General features: G+C 31.0%; 2 protein-coding genes across 2 annotated transcripts; one reads left to right on the forward strand and one right to left on the reverse strand.

The window, feature by feature from the left end:
• Positions 1-4,036: 4,036 nt before the first annotated feature.
• Positions 4,037-5,273, forward strand: LOC123921143 (transcription repressor OFP3-like). Its single transcript, XM_045973557.1, has one exon. The coding sequence runs from the start codon at positions 4,129-4,131 to the stop codon at positions 5,173-5,175; it is 1,047 nt and encodes a 348-aa protein (XP_045829513.1). The 5' UTR covers positions 4,037-4,128; the 3' UTR covers positions 5,176-5,273.
• Positions 5,274-9,498: 4,225 nt separating this feature from the next.
• Positions 9,499-13,826, reverse strand: LOC123921142 (probable serine/threonine-protein kinase WNK4). Its single transcript, XM_045973556.1, has 7 exons — positions 12,887-13,826; positions 12,094-12,359; positions 11,777-12,000; positions 11,464-11,621; positions 11,080-11,383; positions 10,671-11,000; positions 9,499-10,168 (listed from the first exon to the last, which is right to left on the reverse strand). The coding sequence occupies exons 1-7, from the start codon at positions 12,968-12,970 to the stop codon at positions 9,759-9,761; spliced, it is 1,776 nt and encodes a 591-aa protein (XP_045829512.1). The 5' UTR covers positions 12,971-13,826; the 3' UTR covers positions 9,499-9,758.
• Positions 13,827-17,333: the final 3,507 nt, after the last annotated feature.

Below are 17,333 nucleotides of genomic sequence, written 5' to 3' on the forward strand. Positions count from 1 at the left end.
GGGATATATCTATCATTGGTGGATCTATAGGGAATTAGAGAAGTCTAAAGCTAAAAATAGGAAATTCATTTTATTCTAGAAAGGAGGCCCAATAAGTTATAAGTAGGAGTCCACAAATAGATATACAATACAAAACCACAATTAATAATAGATGTTTTCTCTCCCCACCCCCGTAAATATTTTATACCCTCAATATTCAAATTTTGCCTTGCAGAAAAATTCGGTTCACAGAAACCGAATTTTTACTAGTGCAAATTCAGAGTAAATTTCGGTTTTTAGAAATCGAAATTTATTTTCAAGGCAAAAAAAAACTTCGATTTCTACAAACCGAATTTTTTTTCAAGGGTAAAATTAGAAATTCAGGGAAATCAAAGATTCACAGGGGTGGGGAGATAAAACATCCAATTAATAAGAATCATCTTATTAATGGGTATTTGGGTTGGGGGTGGTGGTTGTGGTGCTTGAGGATTTAAGAATCATCATGCACTAACGTATCAAAAGGAGTAGAAGAGGAATTATTGAAATCTTCAAACTTCCAACCTGGGACGTGTTTATCAAATACTCTGTTTTGGTGAAACGGTTTTGTTGGCTGTTTGGGGTGGGGTGGTGATGACGGGGTGTTGTGATGTTGAGGTGTTGATCGGGTGGTGGTTGGTTTAGGCTCCGCCGGTGTATGATTGATGTCATGTGTGTTGTTGGGTCTGCTTTGATACTCGATTCTCTGACCGCGTCCAAATCTGTTGAGGTTTGTAGGATTCGTTTCGAGTCACTGTTGGTTTCAAAATCCGTTGGGATTTGCAGGTTTTTTTGTATCTGGTTGACCCTTACCGCATTGGTGTTGACTGTTTGGAGTCGGACTGCGAGCTGAGATTTATCTGCCTAGGTTTTCTTTCTACCGTGCCCATCATCTTTGGCTCTTAGAGCTGCTTTTTGGATTCTGATGGGCCGGTCACTTTTGATTCGAGATCGGGAGTTAACATCTAGTAGCATCTTTTTAGGTTGGATGATGTCTTCTCTGGTGGTCTGGAAACTTCAGAGTGTCCTTCCAAGAATGAGATTAGAGGTGGATCTCTGTTTAGGTGGTATCTATTTTGGTATATTCATTGGTATTCCGCTTATATACGATGTCTTTGTTTTTGTAGTCCTCTTTTACGGGTATTTGTTCGTCTTGTGCAAATACCTGATTATTAATAAACCTATATTTGCTGTTCAAAAAAAAAGTCTAGCAATCACCTCTAATAAATGAGATATTCTTCTATCACCATATCTATTTCTCATGTACCTTACGCATTTTCATTTATACGCTTTCGTTACTTAAGTAGCGAATGTTATAAAAATCATAAAATTTCGAAAAATGTCGTCGGTTAGTTATATAACGGACGTTATAAAAAAAGCTGGTTGGATGTTCTGCTACCTAAGTAGCGGACAGGGGTGTTTTTGTAAATACGTAGTGCGTGCGAGAAAATCAGTAGGGTGAAAAAATAAGTCCCATAATAAATAGGGATCTGTTCGATTCGTCGTAACTCATTAACCACTTGAATTAAATATCTTCGTTTATTGATGTTAACAATGACTTGAGGACTGAGATCAAAGTGGAAGGAATCTATATTTGATTCACGTGTCATGTCATATTTTCTAACGTTAAAAGTTAATGTAAACACTTTTTAATCTAGTACTCTACAATTTTAAAGATGTACTGTTTCTTAAGAGAAATGTTATTTAGACACAACTTTTAAGACAAAAATACAATATCATGGGGCAATTTTGTCATTTTCCTAATAAAAAAAGGAGAAATTGATAGAGAAGAAAAGATGGGGGTGGAAGAGAGGATATGAGATGACAAAATTGCTCATAAATGTTGTATTTTTGTCTCAAAATATGTCTCTAAATAACATTTCTCATTTCTTAATTAGCAAAAAGCAAATAGTATTTCATTGTAAAATAAAATAGAAAAAACCAACATTGATAAGGGTCTTGACTGTCACAGATTTGATTCTTTTATTGGAAGAGCACTTGTGTGTTCTATAGGTTCTCCAACAAAAATTAATTATTGTTAACAATGGTGAAATTTGTTGGGTTTCAAGTGAGAGTGGTTAAGTCTCACATTAACTATATATAAGAAGAATGTTGAATTTATAAGAGAGGTGACCCATTAACCTAATGCCTTAAAATTTTGGGTGGAGTTGACCTCATTGTTTCTCTCTAGCTCCACAGGACTCCCCAACAAAATTTTGTACCTATATCATAATAGGAAAAAAAAATGAAGACCAAAAACGATAGATTGAAAATGGAAAAAGAAAAAAAAATGAAAAGACGAAAACGAATCTAATACTTTGAGAGATGGTTAAGGAAGCACTAAGCATGTGGGGGTATTCTGGATAAAAAGGCAAAGAATATCTATGATTCATAAAGCCAAGAATTGTGGAATAAATGGGTCTCAATGATTATTTGTTTAAGGTCAAATATATACATACATTAATTCATGAGACACAGCGTGGAGAACCATATTATGAATTTCAATCCTTCAACTGCCAGCAAATATATTGAGATGCAGTGTGCAGTCCAGACAAAACAAAGATACAATACGTAAGCAAACAAGAAATGCAATCTAATTTCACTATTCAATGGAACATATTGAAACATAGAACATGATACTAAACTTTTTTTTTCTTTCTTAAAAGGTCGATGTTAATTTGTTTTGTTAGTATATGTTGGAAGCGGATATCGAATTCTTGACCTCCTTATTACTTCGCTTTTTAACTTATTTTGTCATGTAATCCGATAATAAGAAATTTCATCGTAAAGGTGAATAAGAGAAGTGTCTTGGGTTCGAACTTTGAACTCCAGTTCTTACATATAGAATGTGATATCCTTACGAATTTAGCTAAAATCACGGGTACTTTTTAATTATTTTTTAACTAGTGAAAATCACACAAATCACATTTCTGATATTTCTATCTATTTTTTTTAGTCAAATTTTGAACTTAAAAACTTATTTAAGAAACTCTGACATTTCTTAAAAATTTCTTTAAATAAGTTCCAGATCAAAATTTACCTATATTTTTTTAAGTCATTTGAATTTTATATGTATTTAAGAAATGTGTATAAATTATAAAATATAAAAAGTAAGACGAATAAAAATACCAACAATGAATTGGTCCAAGTGATAAGGATCTTGATCAACTTAAACATGTGGTCAGAAGTTCGATTTCTGACTCATGCGTACCGACAAAATTCGGTTGAGAGGGGATATTATGCTTATTATAAAACAAATAGTGTATAAATTATTTTTTTTAGAGCAAATGCATTTAATAATCCTTTAAGTTTTACGTCTATAACAATTATGTTTTTTTGATAACAAATAAGTTCTTAAATTTTTTAACTAATTATAACACTTATCCTTTATTACAAAAACTTGATACACTTTTACTCTTTCCGTTAACTGATCTCTTCCAACATACGCGGTTTTTTATCCTCGATAAAAATAAAAATTAGGTAAAAATGATGTTGCATAGTAATATCTTCTAGAGATTTCCTCAGACTTTGACCTTCTAGTCCAAGAGAGTAGTCCCACAGTGAAATTAACAACTATGATCCTCAATGTGTATATATACATGCTTTTAGCATGCAACTTTTCAAGAGGATTACACTATCATACTTGAGTGTCCTTAATTTCACCTTCATGTTGTTTTATTAACTCTAATACGTACACCTATCAATTTTATCTTTAATTTTTAGTTGAAAATCTTTACCAAGGATTTAATCCTCCAAATCTTTTCTTTTTGTCATGTCCTTTAATTGCATAATGGTAAATAAATAGTATAAATTAGGAAAAGTTTCATGCACAACTATATCACACTTATGTTACTATATATGAGATTAATTATTTAGCATAATAATGTCATAGTAATGTAATGTTTGCTGGTAGCAATGATGAGAGAAATTCATTAGGTAGACAAACTTGGTCCCTTAACTTTCTTTTTATAACTTTTGTAATGGACCACTAATTTACTATATATTTTTCATGTTATAAACTAATTTCTCTAGCCTTATACATCTTTCATTGAAATTGAGATACCAAAAGTGTGTTTGTGTGTGTGTGCTTAGATCAATATATAATAATCTCTTATGGGAAACAATAAGTTCAAATTTTCAGATATGATACCAAATGCATGGTTTTACAAGCTTAAAGATATGAGCAAATCATCAAGGAAAAGAAATGGTTCACAATCTCATCATGTTATGAAGAACAAAGTAATGACTTCACCAACAACATCTCAAAGGTCACAACAATATTCAAGGTATTCTTCACATCATTTCTCAAATGAACAAACAAAAGCTTATAATAAAATATTGAACTCACCAATTCACACCAAAGATTTGAACCTTCCATTCAATGATTCACCAAGAAAGTCTTCAAAGAGAAAGACTAGAAGAAAAACTATTTACAAGCCTTCTCAACATGATGATGATGATTTGTCTTCAATTGAAAATTCTTCTTCCGAGTCTTATCATAATCAATGTGTTTCTTCTGAATCTGAATTTTGTGATAGCTTTTCGGTTCCGGATTTGCTTAATTGTAGTTGTAGAGTTAGCTCTTCAACTAATGATATAATCATAGACATGAACAATGAATCTTTTCAAGGAAATTCTAAATATTTAGATGGTTTTGATGCATTTTCACAACATGGTTTAGCTCCAATATTGACAAAGCAAGTTAAGTTTGATGATAAGATCGAATCTCGAAGTTCAACCGAATCCGAAGAAAATATTAATAGAACTCAAAGAAGGAGGAAAAAAAGTCAAATAGGTAAAAAAGGTTCTCCAAATTCTCAAGGTATTAAGCTTAGAGTGAATTCTCCAAAACTTGTTAACAAAAAAATTCAAGCTTATGGAAGAAAGAGTGTTTCATCATCATTATCAAGTGGAAGCAAAGTTTCAAGGAATGATGGAGGGTTTGTAGATGGATTTGCAGTTGTTAAGTCTTCAATTGATCCAATAAGTGATTTTAAGGAATCAATGGTGGAAATGATTGTGGAGAATAATATAAGAGGATCAAAGGATTTGGAGAATTTACTTGCTTGTTATCTTTCTCTTAATTCAAGTGAATATCATGATGTTATTGTTAAAGCTTTTGAGCAAATTTGGTATGACATGGCTCAACTTAGAATGTAAAGAAATTAATATTTTTCAATGTATGTTTATAGTCTTGTAATTACCATTTACTACTACTACTACTCTATGGATCAAACTTCTTTGATTCTTCTAAATTATCAGCATTACATATTTGGTATCCTCGTGATTTTTTAGTTTTTTTTTCTTCCAACTTTTGACAAGTTTAAATATGCATGGCAATATATGGAATTAATATGGTGTCATAAATAAATAAATAAATTAATTTCCACACTTGCTTAAGAATTTTGTTATGGAATTTGATAAGTTTCTCTAGTTTGAGCCAAAATCTCTAGCTGAATTAAGTTTGCAACTATTCAAGTTGTTTGAATTTTTCTACAATATCAAATGTAAATTAAATGTCTTACATTGAAGATTAGTAGAAAATTTGACATGTAAAAACAGGGGAAATTTGTCCGTTATATATCAAGTTTTAAGTATAAACTCACTATTAGCCAAATACAAATGTGAAAGATGATCTATATTTAGAATGAGATATATTAAGTACATCAAACTTGGAAAAGAGGATGCAACACAAATTATGTTAAAGGGTTTGCAAATTGAGCCAATTAGTTAAAGTAGTGTTGGAAGTTGTAACAACTTCAATTAGAGTTGTAGTTGAGATGTCATGAATTAGGACTATAGTCTATAGCCAATTCCTAAAAATAAAAATATCACCTACATTGTCACTACAAACGGTACCTTGATGTGTTTGAAACTTTGCTTTTGATGTCACATGAATTGATGAAAGCAACTTAATTAAGCCAAAAGTCTTCATGATTTAGCTCTCATTTTTTAGCTACTCTACTCTAATCTAACATAGTACTCCCCCGGTCTCGGCCCGTTATATGCAAACAATATTTAAGTTAAATTCACTTATTTAGATGTTTTTTTTTTAAACACTTATTTAGAATTTTAATTACTAGTACTAACGGTTAATTTTTTCTTAATCTAATCCAAAATAGTTGTATTTTTTAATTACGGTCCTTTATGAAAACTTATTTCATGTTTTTTTTTGTTACATAAGAGAAAAAAGAAAAAAGCTACAAAGGAATTTAACTAACACATCCGCACACGGATTTCCCTCACGAAGAGCATGTGAAAGAATGACTTCTCAATCATTTGCTAGTAGCTTTTGAATACAAAGAATGTCATTCGCAAAACGGTGATGTATTGTGACCCCTTCCTTGGTTAAATTAACAGAGAGTAAAGAATGCGAGCAACAAAACACCTTACGAAAATCGCATTCCCAACATAACTTCGAGCCGTACCATATCGCCATAATCTCAGCATAAAAAATATTTTAATTTGAATCGCAACGGCTCCCTAAAAACCCCCAAATAAACTCACCACCTATGTTTCGTAACAGTCCACCATATTATGCAGTGTTATTCGAACCCAACAAACTCCCTTCCACATTAAGGCAAACAAAATCGTCTACTGGTCGGGAACACGTCACCCGTTGATGATTCACAGCAAGCGGCGAGACTACCAACGAAAAAATAAAAGTATCAACGCTAGTATTAACTAGAGAGTAAATTTTCGCTACACTATAGTGTGGGTATTAAATAGTAAAATAATATGATCAAAGAGACTAATCTCTCGAGACTAGTCTTTTTAGCGTAAATTAAGTATCCTTTGCGTGCAACTGTAGAGACTAATCTCTCGAGTCTTTTGGGATCTAAATGAACGGCAAACTCTTTCGAAGAGTTTTAACTCTACTACATGCCCAAATCAAAGATCGAACTTAGGTCCTTAGTTAAAACACTTGTTAAAACATACTATCATTTCATATCAATTAATGTGTTATAAAGACTCTAAACAGATGACAAGTTTGTGTTCATAAAAAAGGAATGGAGCTAGAATTTTTAGCAATAACCATAAGATAGATAATTACAATTCATAACCCAAAACAGGCTGTTGAAACTAGAAATATTAAAGGAAATTAAGGACCACAATATAATTGAAGAAAACAGTTCATTGGTCCAACTATATACTGTATTTTATATTATTGGGAAACCTCCACATAATTACACAGTTGATAAGTCACTTTACATACAGAATTTTTTTTATTCAAGTTGATCAAGTCATGTTCCTTTCAAAAATCTACTATGGACACAGTGCAGATTCTAGCTAGCTCCACCTCAATTTTGTATTTTCTAGTCCTATAAGGTTGAAATTTATAAATTTGTGTTTCACAATTATAGTAGCATACAAAAAATTTCTTGTCACTAAATGTTCTTATAATATAGTTTACTTTAAGACCATAAAGCATCATGATTCCAAAAAGATTCAATATCACTATGCTTCAAAATGAAGGGATAAGCAGTATTATGGCCTAAAAATTAAGGACGTGCATTTAAATGATGAGAGAGACTTAGACCTAGTGATGCAAGCGACACCTTTCCTAAATAATAAGGATTCATTACTATAAACAAATTTTAGTCCGAGTGAAAATGGAAATGGATCATTTATGTAAATTTCCGAGATTCAAACTTTGTGAATTAAAAAAATGCAGTTGAAAGAAGAGATTGTATCTATAAATGACCAATCAGATTTTTTGACTGAAATTAGTCACCGCAAAACCGGTGAGTATTTCGTGCCAATTAATAACATGGATAAAAACAAATGATACCTTTGGATTCAAAACTCGATGATTTGTTGATATTTTGACTCCCCATAGGTGCAATAAGGTCCAACTTGAAATAGTGCAAAAGGAAACTCTATAAACTTTACTCGTGAAACTAGGTAAGGTACATGTACACCCTAAATAATTGTTTGGAATGCTTAGCCAAATTTAGAAACCATCAAATCTAATACATCAATAATTGATTGCTATGGAGGAAATTCATGTCACCGTAAAATGCACACAAACCAACTATACCGGACTTTGTTTACTTTAGAGGTTTAGCCACATGGTCCTTGAGTCTTTATAATTGACAATTCATTTTTGGGTCATGCTAATCGGTGTCTCCAGAGCACTGGTTAAGAAAATCAAAAAAAGAAAGTTTTGAATAGAAAATAACACATTTTAAACTTTTGAGGAGTTGATTGCACAAACTCCAATGCCAAATTACTATTTTTGCTCCTTAACCAGTGCCCGGAGGCACTGTTTAACATTTTCCTTCATTTTTTATCAACACTCATCTATGTATATACTTTTTTTTTCCTCCCTTTTCCACAAGTTTCCTCTACTACTAGAAGTAATCATTTTCGAATAATGTCGAATATCAAATTGTGAGGACATCTGTCAATAGAGATTCGAACATTAGTTCGCTGCATTGTGAAAGACCAGGGCCGGTCCAAGTCCAAAGCTACTAAAGTTAGGGCTTTAGGCCACAATTATTAATACAAAAGAAATGCCTCGTATGGAACAAGGCGTGTCCAGTTCAACTGATTTTATATGCTGTAATCTTAGTCTAAAGTCATGGGTTCAAGACATGTTATTTATTTCAATATTAAAATGTCGTATATACATACTAATCCAATAAAATAAAAAGCCTATACCATAGTATAAAAGAATTGTTAAAAACTATTTTAAAAAAAAAAGATTGTTAAAAACATATATACCAATCTTAATACATATAAATAATCAATACATTTTAATTTATTTGTCTCATGTACAAATTCTTTGAAACCAATTTCTATATTGCATTCGTTATTACATGCAGAGCAGGGCTTCATATATTCTAGCTTCAATTAGGCCTCTATTAGTGGACGGTGAAATTGGTTTCCCAAATTACTCTATCTTTCAACTGGATATCGAGTTTAAAAAAAAAAAACTTTACTAATAACTAAAAGGTTAACATTTTATATAACTTTTTTTTATAATAACATTTTTATTCTAGATTTTTTTATTTTATAGACCTCATTTTAATATTCACTTTTAGATATCACAATATGTAGACCGGCCCTTGCACTAGTCCTAGCGTCCCACATTGAGTAGTATGAAATGTTCTATGAAAAATTTACATCACTTGTTTCTTCTCACTTGATAGCTTATACCCATCTTCAATTACTTTTATCTTTTTCAATAAAACTAATTAATGTTATATATTTGGAAAACTTGGTACACATAACATATTAAATTTTGTTTTTTTGACATAATACATTAAATTTATTGGAAAGAGAAAGTGTGTGCAAAAAAATATGAATGTATTGAAGGATTAAAATTAAGGTATAATAGGAAGATAAGGTGCAAAAATACTAGGTGAAGTTCTCCAAATATTTGGATTCTTATAAATGGTATCAGAGCTGGTTGTCGGTGGTTGGAAAGGGCTACTTATGAACGACAAACCAAAAAAATCCGAGTAAAGTATCATAGTGTGCAGGCACCAAAACATCGATTCTCATGGACATTGACATGTATTGAACACCGGACATGCCTTAAATTTGAACATATCATAACAAATAAACGGGATAACTTTCTCAAGTCCATAACACAAAAGACTATACATTTAATCTATTTAACTTTCAATGTTCAAGAAACACTCATTTCTAAACATTACAATATATCTTAAATTTTTTTCTACCATACCACACTACTTTTTAAGTGTTCTTATTAAGGCAATAGATATAATCTGTGACTATTTTGTAGAATCATCATAAGGTGACTGAAATCCAATATTCTCCACAGAACCAACTGTCTTGAATTGCCTCCTTTTGTTCAACTCATCAACAAGTGATTTGTGTAGCAATTGGCTCCGCGTATCGATCAATGACCTGTTCCGTGTCAGTTTTCGGTTTTCCATCATCATCTTACCTTTACTAGGTGAAGGATTCTGTGATCCTCCTGAAACTCTATACTGGTTACAATTGTTCAACTCTTCACCAGGACAAAACCTTGTGCCTTTATTGTGATTCTTTATTAAAGGAAGTTTAGGATCTTTTCGGATTGAAGCTGCATTGTGTTCATAATCATCCATAGAATAGTAGTTCCAATTTGAATATGTCCCTTGTGAAGAGCATCTTGAACTGTTATCATCATGTAAATCATCTGCATCAAAAGGGAACAACTTGAAACGTCTAAAATACAAAGGACCACTTTGAAACTCTTAAAGCATAAGGGACCAACTTGAAATCTAAAATAAACATAAGAGACCAAATGTGTAATTAAGCGTACGATATTTGTAATAGTGTTAGGTTTTTCAATAAGACTTCCTTATAAATGCATCACAGACATTAGAATTAAAGAAAATGTAAAATATGTTTTTATTTAGTTTTAGCCACTGTAAAATACAAAAGTCGCGATCAAAATACATAATTTTGTATTTTATAGAGACTAAAAACGAACGAATTTTGTTTTTGTTGTCCCTTTTAAGTACTTTGCTATTATGTTGCGATTCTTGACGCTGCAAGCAAATGTGGTTGATACGTTCACAATCACAATTACGATTGAATTCGGTTATGCAAACTACTAAAACTATAATGCTTTTCGAAACCTTCCAATAGGCCTATTAGAGAAGGAAAGAAATGATTCATGAAGAAAGAAGACATACCATGGAGCAAATAATATCCGTGTGATATTTCCTCGTTTTTACTGACTAAATCCGGTATCAATTCTTGTAAAGATGAACTAGAAGAGAACGAGCGGAAATGCAGACGATTTTCATCGACATCATCATCTTGATAATTGAATGTATGGAAGGAATCTGAACAATCACTTTTCCATCTATGTGGTACCAAAGCAGATATCTCTCTATTAATCATATTTGCAATATCATAAGGATCCCAATCAGAAATCTCCAATTCTTTTACCATCTCCATAGCAACATCAATTGGCGTGTCGGTTAGAATATCGAAGGGAAAATATACATTCCTAACCGAACCTGCACGAATATGAAGCAGACAATTATCGTCACATCAAATTAAAGACTAAAATGCATTCAGAAGATTATTACTACATACAATTTTTATCAGAAATTTGCACTTTGAGAAAGATAGTATCATCTTCAGGATTCAACTTTCCAATTACTTTCATTTGAGTCTTAGAAAATTCATCTCTTAATTGAAATTTTTCCATCTCACTGTCATTCAAAAATGGCTTCTGAATTGCTAACTTCTTGTCTGACGACGAATCATCGGCTAAAAGAAAGGGCTCAAGCAACAAATCTTTTGCAGACGGTCTCTTTGCTGCAGGCTCTAAACATTTTCCAATGAACCTCCGCGCTTCAGTATCTTCAATGCGGAAGAATGACATTGGTAGCCTTCCCTGAAATATTAAACGTCGTTCAATAAAGCATCAAATTTTACGGATATCCTGAAATTTATAATACCAGAATTCGAATTTACCGATGTCACTTTCTTATAAATCTGTGCTGGATTAGTACATTCACTATATGGATAATCAGATGTGAGCATTTCTAATACACACATGCCGAATGAGTACACATCAGCAAGTTCATTGTATTCTTCTTCGTACATTTCCGGTGCCATGAATTCCGGTGTACCTATCACAAAATTAGAAAATTAGGTTAATCAGTTTGAGCTAACGGTTAAAAAAGTTCAGGGACCAGAGTTCAAACCCCGTGAATAAAAAATAGTAACAAAACAACTAATATACCGACAATTAGTTTGCAACATTAAAAAGCGAAAAAGTACTTACCTATAACACTATGAGCTGATTGAGAACCTTGAAGAATTGCAGCTAATCCAAGATCACCAATTTTCACTTGTCCAAGATGGCCATTGACAAATATGTTATCACATTTTAGGTCTCTATGAATTACAGGTGGATCATGGCCATGAAGAAAAACTAGGCCTTGTAAGATTTGGCGCGCCCAACTCTTTATTGCTTGTAAGCTTACTCGTTTATATTTCTTCCGGTATCTACAAGTGTTCGAAAATTATCAATTATTTTCATTCTTCAAAGAAGTAACAAAGTTGAAGACCATATATATATATAGAAAGAAAGTTAATTACTCTCTAAGTGATCCTGATGTGAACATTTCTGTAATAAAGTTGAAGTTCTTGTTATCAATATCAATCCAAGATGTGTAGAATCGCATGATTGATCGGTGTTTGAGGGTACTTAGGAGATGAACCTCCGAGTAAAGGCGCTGCAAATCATCGGGTGTATTAAGTACTTCATTGAGTCTAACTTGGTTCCATGCTACCTCTATTCCAAGAACCTCATCAATTGCTTTGTATACCGTTTTCATTGCTCCTTTCCCAAGAACATCTCCAAACTAATCAATCACAAAAAATTGCAATTATTATTAATTAAAGTGGCACACATGACCATTTTACAACCATCTCCGAGGAAATTTGAACTACGTCCCTTAAAGTTACAATGTCAAACTCTTACCTCTGAACTAACACCTTGATTATAAGGGAGACTATTTCTTAATCATATTCACTTGATAGATAACGAAGTAACAAAAACACCAAATTTTTACTCAACTATCTAAATTTTAGGAGATTAATCATCTTAATTATGATTTTCAATAAAAGATAAGAGATTAGTATAGCAACATATAGTTTTTAATGTCTTAATAACCTATCTTACTAAACCTAATAGCAATTTATATGGCTTAAGATTTCTTACCACACTAAAAATGTGTACAAAATTGACAAGAAAAACATGTCTTTTCTAAATTAACATACTTATGTGACACAAATAATAAGCTAAAACTTGAATGATATAAAATATGCCACAAGAAACAGAGGAAAAAACAGAGCAAAACAGAGGAAAACAGAGCATTTTAGAACTTACCCTGCCATAGCGACCAGTTGGGTCAGTTTCCACATAACAATTCTCTTCCTTGAAATCCTCCATATTTTCTCTTTTACAAAACATGTCTAATTGTTAGATATATACACATCAACTTAATAATCACCTACTATATTATCGTTGGCGCCACGATTCTTGATATTGCAGATAATTACAGTCAAATATAATTGATGCGGCCTCAATCTCAATTGCATTGAGATAACATAAACATAAATAAAAATAAAAATAAAAATAAGAAACAATTCAATTTATATGAAATTATTTGAAGATGAAAGTTCTATCTAAAATTTGATTTTCTCATATTAAGGATATCCTTTATATGGTCAATGCTTTTGATTCTTTTACACATGTTTAAAACCAACCATAGTTAAGTGCTTATAATAAGTCACAAGTCACAAGCATTTGAAGTTTTTATTTGTTTGTTTTACTTATTTTTTTTCTTGTTCTATTTGGAAACGAAAGCTACACATGAAAGGCTTGCACTAGCTCAAAGTTTGACATGACATGGGAATAATTGGTATATAGATAGATAAATACTATTTGACTTGGAAATTAATGAGTTTCCGTTAATACCCTTTATATTTTAAGGGATTTTAGGGATGATAAGTGTAAAGGGTAGGGTTGTTTTGGTCATTTAGAAAGAATGAATATGGGAAAAACAATAATGCACGGCACTTGAAGAATCTATGGACACGCTTTGGTGGGTGTAGTAGTAATAGTAATCATTTTTGGGTGGAAAAGGAAAATCTAATCTACAAAACCAAAAAAAAAAAAGAAGAAGAAGAAGAACGCGGCAAAAGTAAATGAGGGGAGGTGAACGGAGAATAACAAAACTTAGAAGAATAGAAGTGTAATTTGAAGAAATTAACTTGAGGAGGTAGCATTTGGTGTACGTAGTTTAAGTGATTGTAGCATCTTTTTAATAATGAAAATGAATGGCAACATGACATTTATCAATTTATCATGCATGTGTGGCTTATTTTATACTCCCTCCGTCCCATTTTATAATACCTAATTTGACAAAATGTACTATTCATATGTCTTGTTTTGAAGTATTTTTCTAAAAATATATAAATATAAATATTATCATATAAGATCTTGTTTGATTTATTTCGACGAGTATTTTTAATTTATTAAATTTTTATAATTTTTACTAATAAACAATTAAAAATATTCGTAATCAAAATTATGCATCGGTGTACATGCAGTAGTTAAATAGTTCTTATACTATTTTGGGACAAAGGGAATATATAGTACCCTTGAACATAGTTTTAATTTAAGGTATGTGTGAGATATGACTTGTCATCGGATATAGTCTCCGTACTTGCGAGCGGAAATACTTTGATTTATCTAAATTAAAATAATGATTATGTAGACATAAAGAGGAAAATGGAAAATACACATTAAACTATGTTAGCAACCCTAACTACCTCGCCTATATCTCATCTCATATATATTAATAAAATGGAAAATAATGTTTATAAAGGGAACTAGACCTCACTCAAAAGAAAGAAAGGAGTGGTAAACTAAATAAATCTATAACAAGACATGTATAATTTATCTCTGAAGAACTCTGCCTTCCATCTGTATTGACCTTCACCCAAAAATTCTGTAGCGTTCTCCAATAACGACAATGATTTTAGGAACATTACACAATTGGTGGCTAATTTAAAGCTGCTGTAAAATAAGTTCCTCATTTAAGCAAAACAAGGAAAACCACCGATTTGTTTACTCATATTTGAATTTATACATCGCAGTTGTGTGCGTGAATTTTAGAGATATTTGTCACTTCGTCTATGATAAAACAAAAATGTGATTATGATATGATTTGTGATATCATAGTTTTAAAAGTTTTTTATTTTATTTTAAAGAGTCTAATGACATAACTTACACATTTAAGAAAGAATTGTTATTATATCAACCAAAAAAATAAAAAATTGTTATTTGGAACTCGCATCATAATTCATAACATACTGGTGTCTAGTGTCCGTACAATCTTTGTTTTAAGTATAAACTACATCAACTATACATTTAAATGTAATTCATTAAGAATGGTGATTCTATTACCACCACTAGTTAAAACTTAAAATATTGGACATGCATGCATTTAGCTACTAAATTAATAAAAGTAATAAAATGAGAAGATATCAATTTTTGTCAACATTGTGGGGTTGGTGGTGGAACCTACGGTGACTTCATCTTTGGCATTGAAGAGGTTGTGGTTGTGCCATGTCATGTACATAGAAGGTGGGGCCAATTTATGGATAAAAACAATCTAATTAGTGAGTAAACATCGATAATGAAGAGCTTTGTGGCTGTGCCATTCATGTTATGTTGCATGAAATCCAAAAATACAGTCATTAGAGAATGAAAGCACACATTTATTTAATTTAATGATATATTCTATTATAATAAAAGAAGTAAGACTAGTAAATTTTATATACAAGGATGGAGAAAGCTATTTCAAGAGTGAATATAAGTACAGTTAAATATTCATAAAATTAATTCTAAGATTTGATATAATGATAAAAAGATATATAGGTCTATAGATTTACGAGGGTTATGGGTTTGAACCACGCTAATATTTTTTTGGAGAAAGGTAAGTATAATTAGAGTCATATTAACATGTGTTACATATTAAAATATTTACATATTGTATTTTTATATTTAATAATACAAAATATTTAAGGTTTAAATAGTTGAATACACAAATTTCTAAATAATATTTCACATTTGTTTCATTAACATGTGACATAAAAATATATGTTAACATTTTACATATAATAATTATATTTGTAAATGTTTTAAGAGTTTTAAGGTTTTTTCTGTTTTGAACTAAGATATCATCATCGATTAAACCAATTCTTTTAATTCTCCTAGGCATTGTTTTGCCATAGGTAAACCGTGACTAATTGATAATTAACTCTGGCTGTAAAATTGTTACGTACAACACTTTATAAGACCGTGGCAAAAACCAAAGTTAGCCGTGGCTAAATTTTGCAACGCCAACATAGATCACCCTCAAAATTTACGTGGTAAACTTTATTAGCCACGGTCAATGACACTTCTAGCTACGATTTTGACCGCGGCTAAATAGCATTTTTTTTGTAGTGATTTCTCAAAAGTTTTTCTCAAAAAACAAATTAATAAAATTTTATTGTTTTCGTATTTATTAAATAGTTTTATCAAACCTAAAATGATTTTTATGTCACATTTTTAACTAAATAAACTTCAAAAAAATCTTCATGGTTTCAATTTTAATAAGTATAAAACCCTATGTAGCCCTTGAGTGGCTAGTATTATTACCATTCTAGAATCTAGATTCTAGATTACAAATTAGTATAGTTTGGCTTTTGTGGGCTTAGGCCCCTTTGTTTCCAAAAAAAAAAGGTTTGGTTTTTGAAATTATTTATAATCATGAATATTAAAATTCAGGACGGCCCCGAGTATTTGGAGGCCTGTTTGAAGTTTAAAATGGATCTTTAATAAAAATATTTTTTTTTAAAAGTTATTCTCTATTTAAATTGTAAATAACATAAAAAATAGTCATCATAGTAAATAACATCTAAAAGCGACATATTTTAATCAATGACATTAAAATACATAATATCATTATCAACTTTACATTTTCTTGGGGGAAAAAAACTTTCTTGTAATGTTGCTTCTTTTTTTATAATCAACCGCAAGTTATTTATAAAATTAAGAGTGTGTTTATTAAATATTTTATTTTTTGAGTTATAAAATATTTTTAGTAGTAACAAAGTCATTAATTTTTTTTACATATATAAATTTTTTAATAGACCGATATAAACAATTAGAGGCCCTAAATGTTTGAGGCCCTGTGCGGTGGCTCACCTTGCACACCCATATAGGGTCGGCCCTGTTAAAAATATATTAATCAGAGAGTAGCGGAAAGTTTAGAAGATTTTTTTATGGGTCATTTTATAAACAGTGTCCTGAGAGCACTTAGTAAGCATATTTAAAATAGAAAGAAAAGATAAAATTAATGTTTGTAAAATAACTTATACACTTTTAAGGTGTTGAATAATGCACAAGTTCCAAAAAACATTTTCTTATTAACAAGCTTAACTTGTGTTTCGGGACACTGTATTTCTTTCTTTATTTGATGAATTCGTTTTTTTTTTTTTTTTGGACAATGTTTTATGGAAAACTTTGAAAATAATGTCCCATGAATGTCCTTTTCCATTATTACTCTCTTATCCAAGGAATTATATTTATTATTGACTTTTTATTCCAATGTTCATCAGCACGCATCTTTTGCAAGGAGGTCCATTTAGGTTCCTGGAATCTTATTATTTATGGTGATAATAGTGTCTTTATCATTTTGTTGACTAATAACTTGTTAGTGTGTACTATAAAATAAATCAAACCTACTTTCAAAAAAATAATAGTTAATCAAGCCTATAAG

The sequence above is a fragment of the Trifolium pratense genome, linkage group LG4 (genome assembly GCF_020283565.1).
Source record: "Trifolium pratense cultivar HEN17-A07 linkage group LG4, ARS_RC_1.1, whole genome shotgun sequence".
NCBI lineage: Eukaryota > Viridiplantae > Streptophyta > Magnoliopsida > Fabales > Fabaceae > Trifolium > Trifolium pratense.

Excerpts from the sequence above, each read along its gene's own strand:
- LOC123921143 (XM_045973557.1), top strand. The coding sequence starts at position 4,129 with ATGGGAAACAATAAGTTCAAATTTTCAGATATGATACCAAATGCATGG.
- LOC123921142 (XM_045973556.1), bottom strand. The coding sequence starts at position 12,970 with ATGTTTTGTAAAAGAGAAAATATGGAGGATTTCAAGGAAGAGAATTGT. Across the intron at positions 12,360-12,886 it reads CAACTGGTCGCTATGGCAGG|TTTGGAGATGTTCTTGGGAA; the intron begins GTAAGTTCTAAA and ends GTGATTGATTAG. Across the intron at positions 12,001-12,093 it reads ACATCAGGATCACTTAGAGA|ATACCGGAAGAAATATAAAC; the intron begins GTAATTAACTTT and ends GAACACTTGTAG.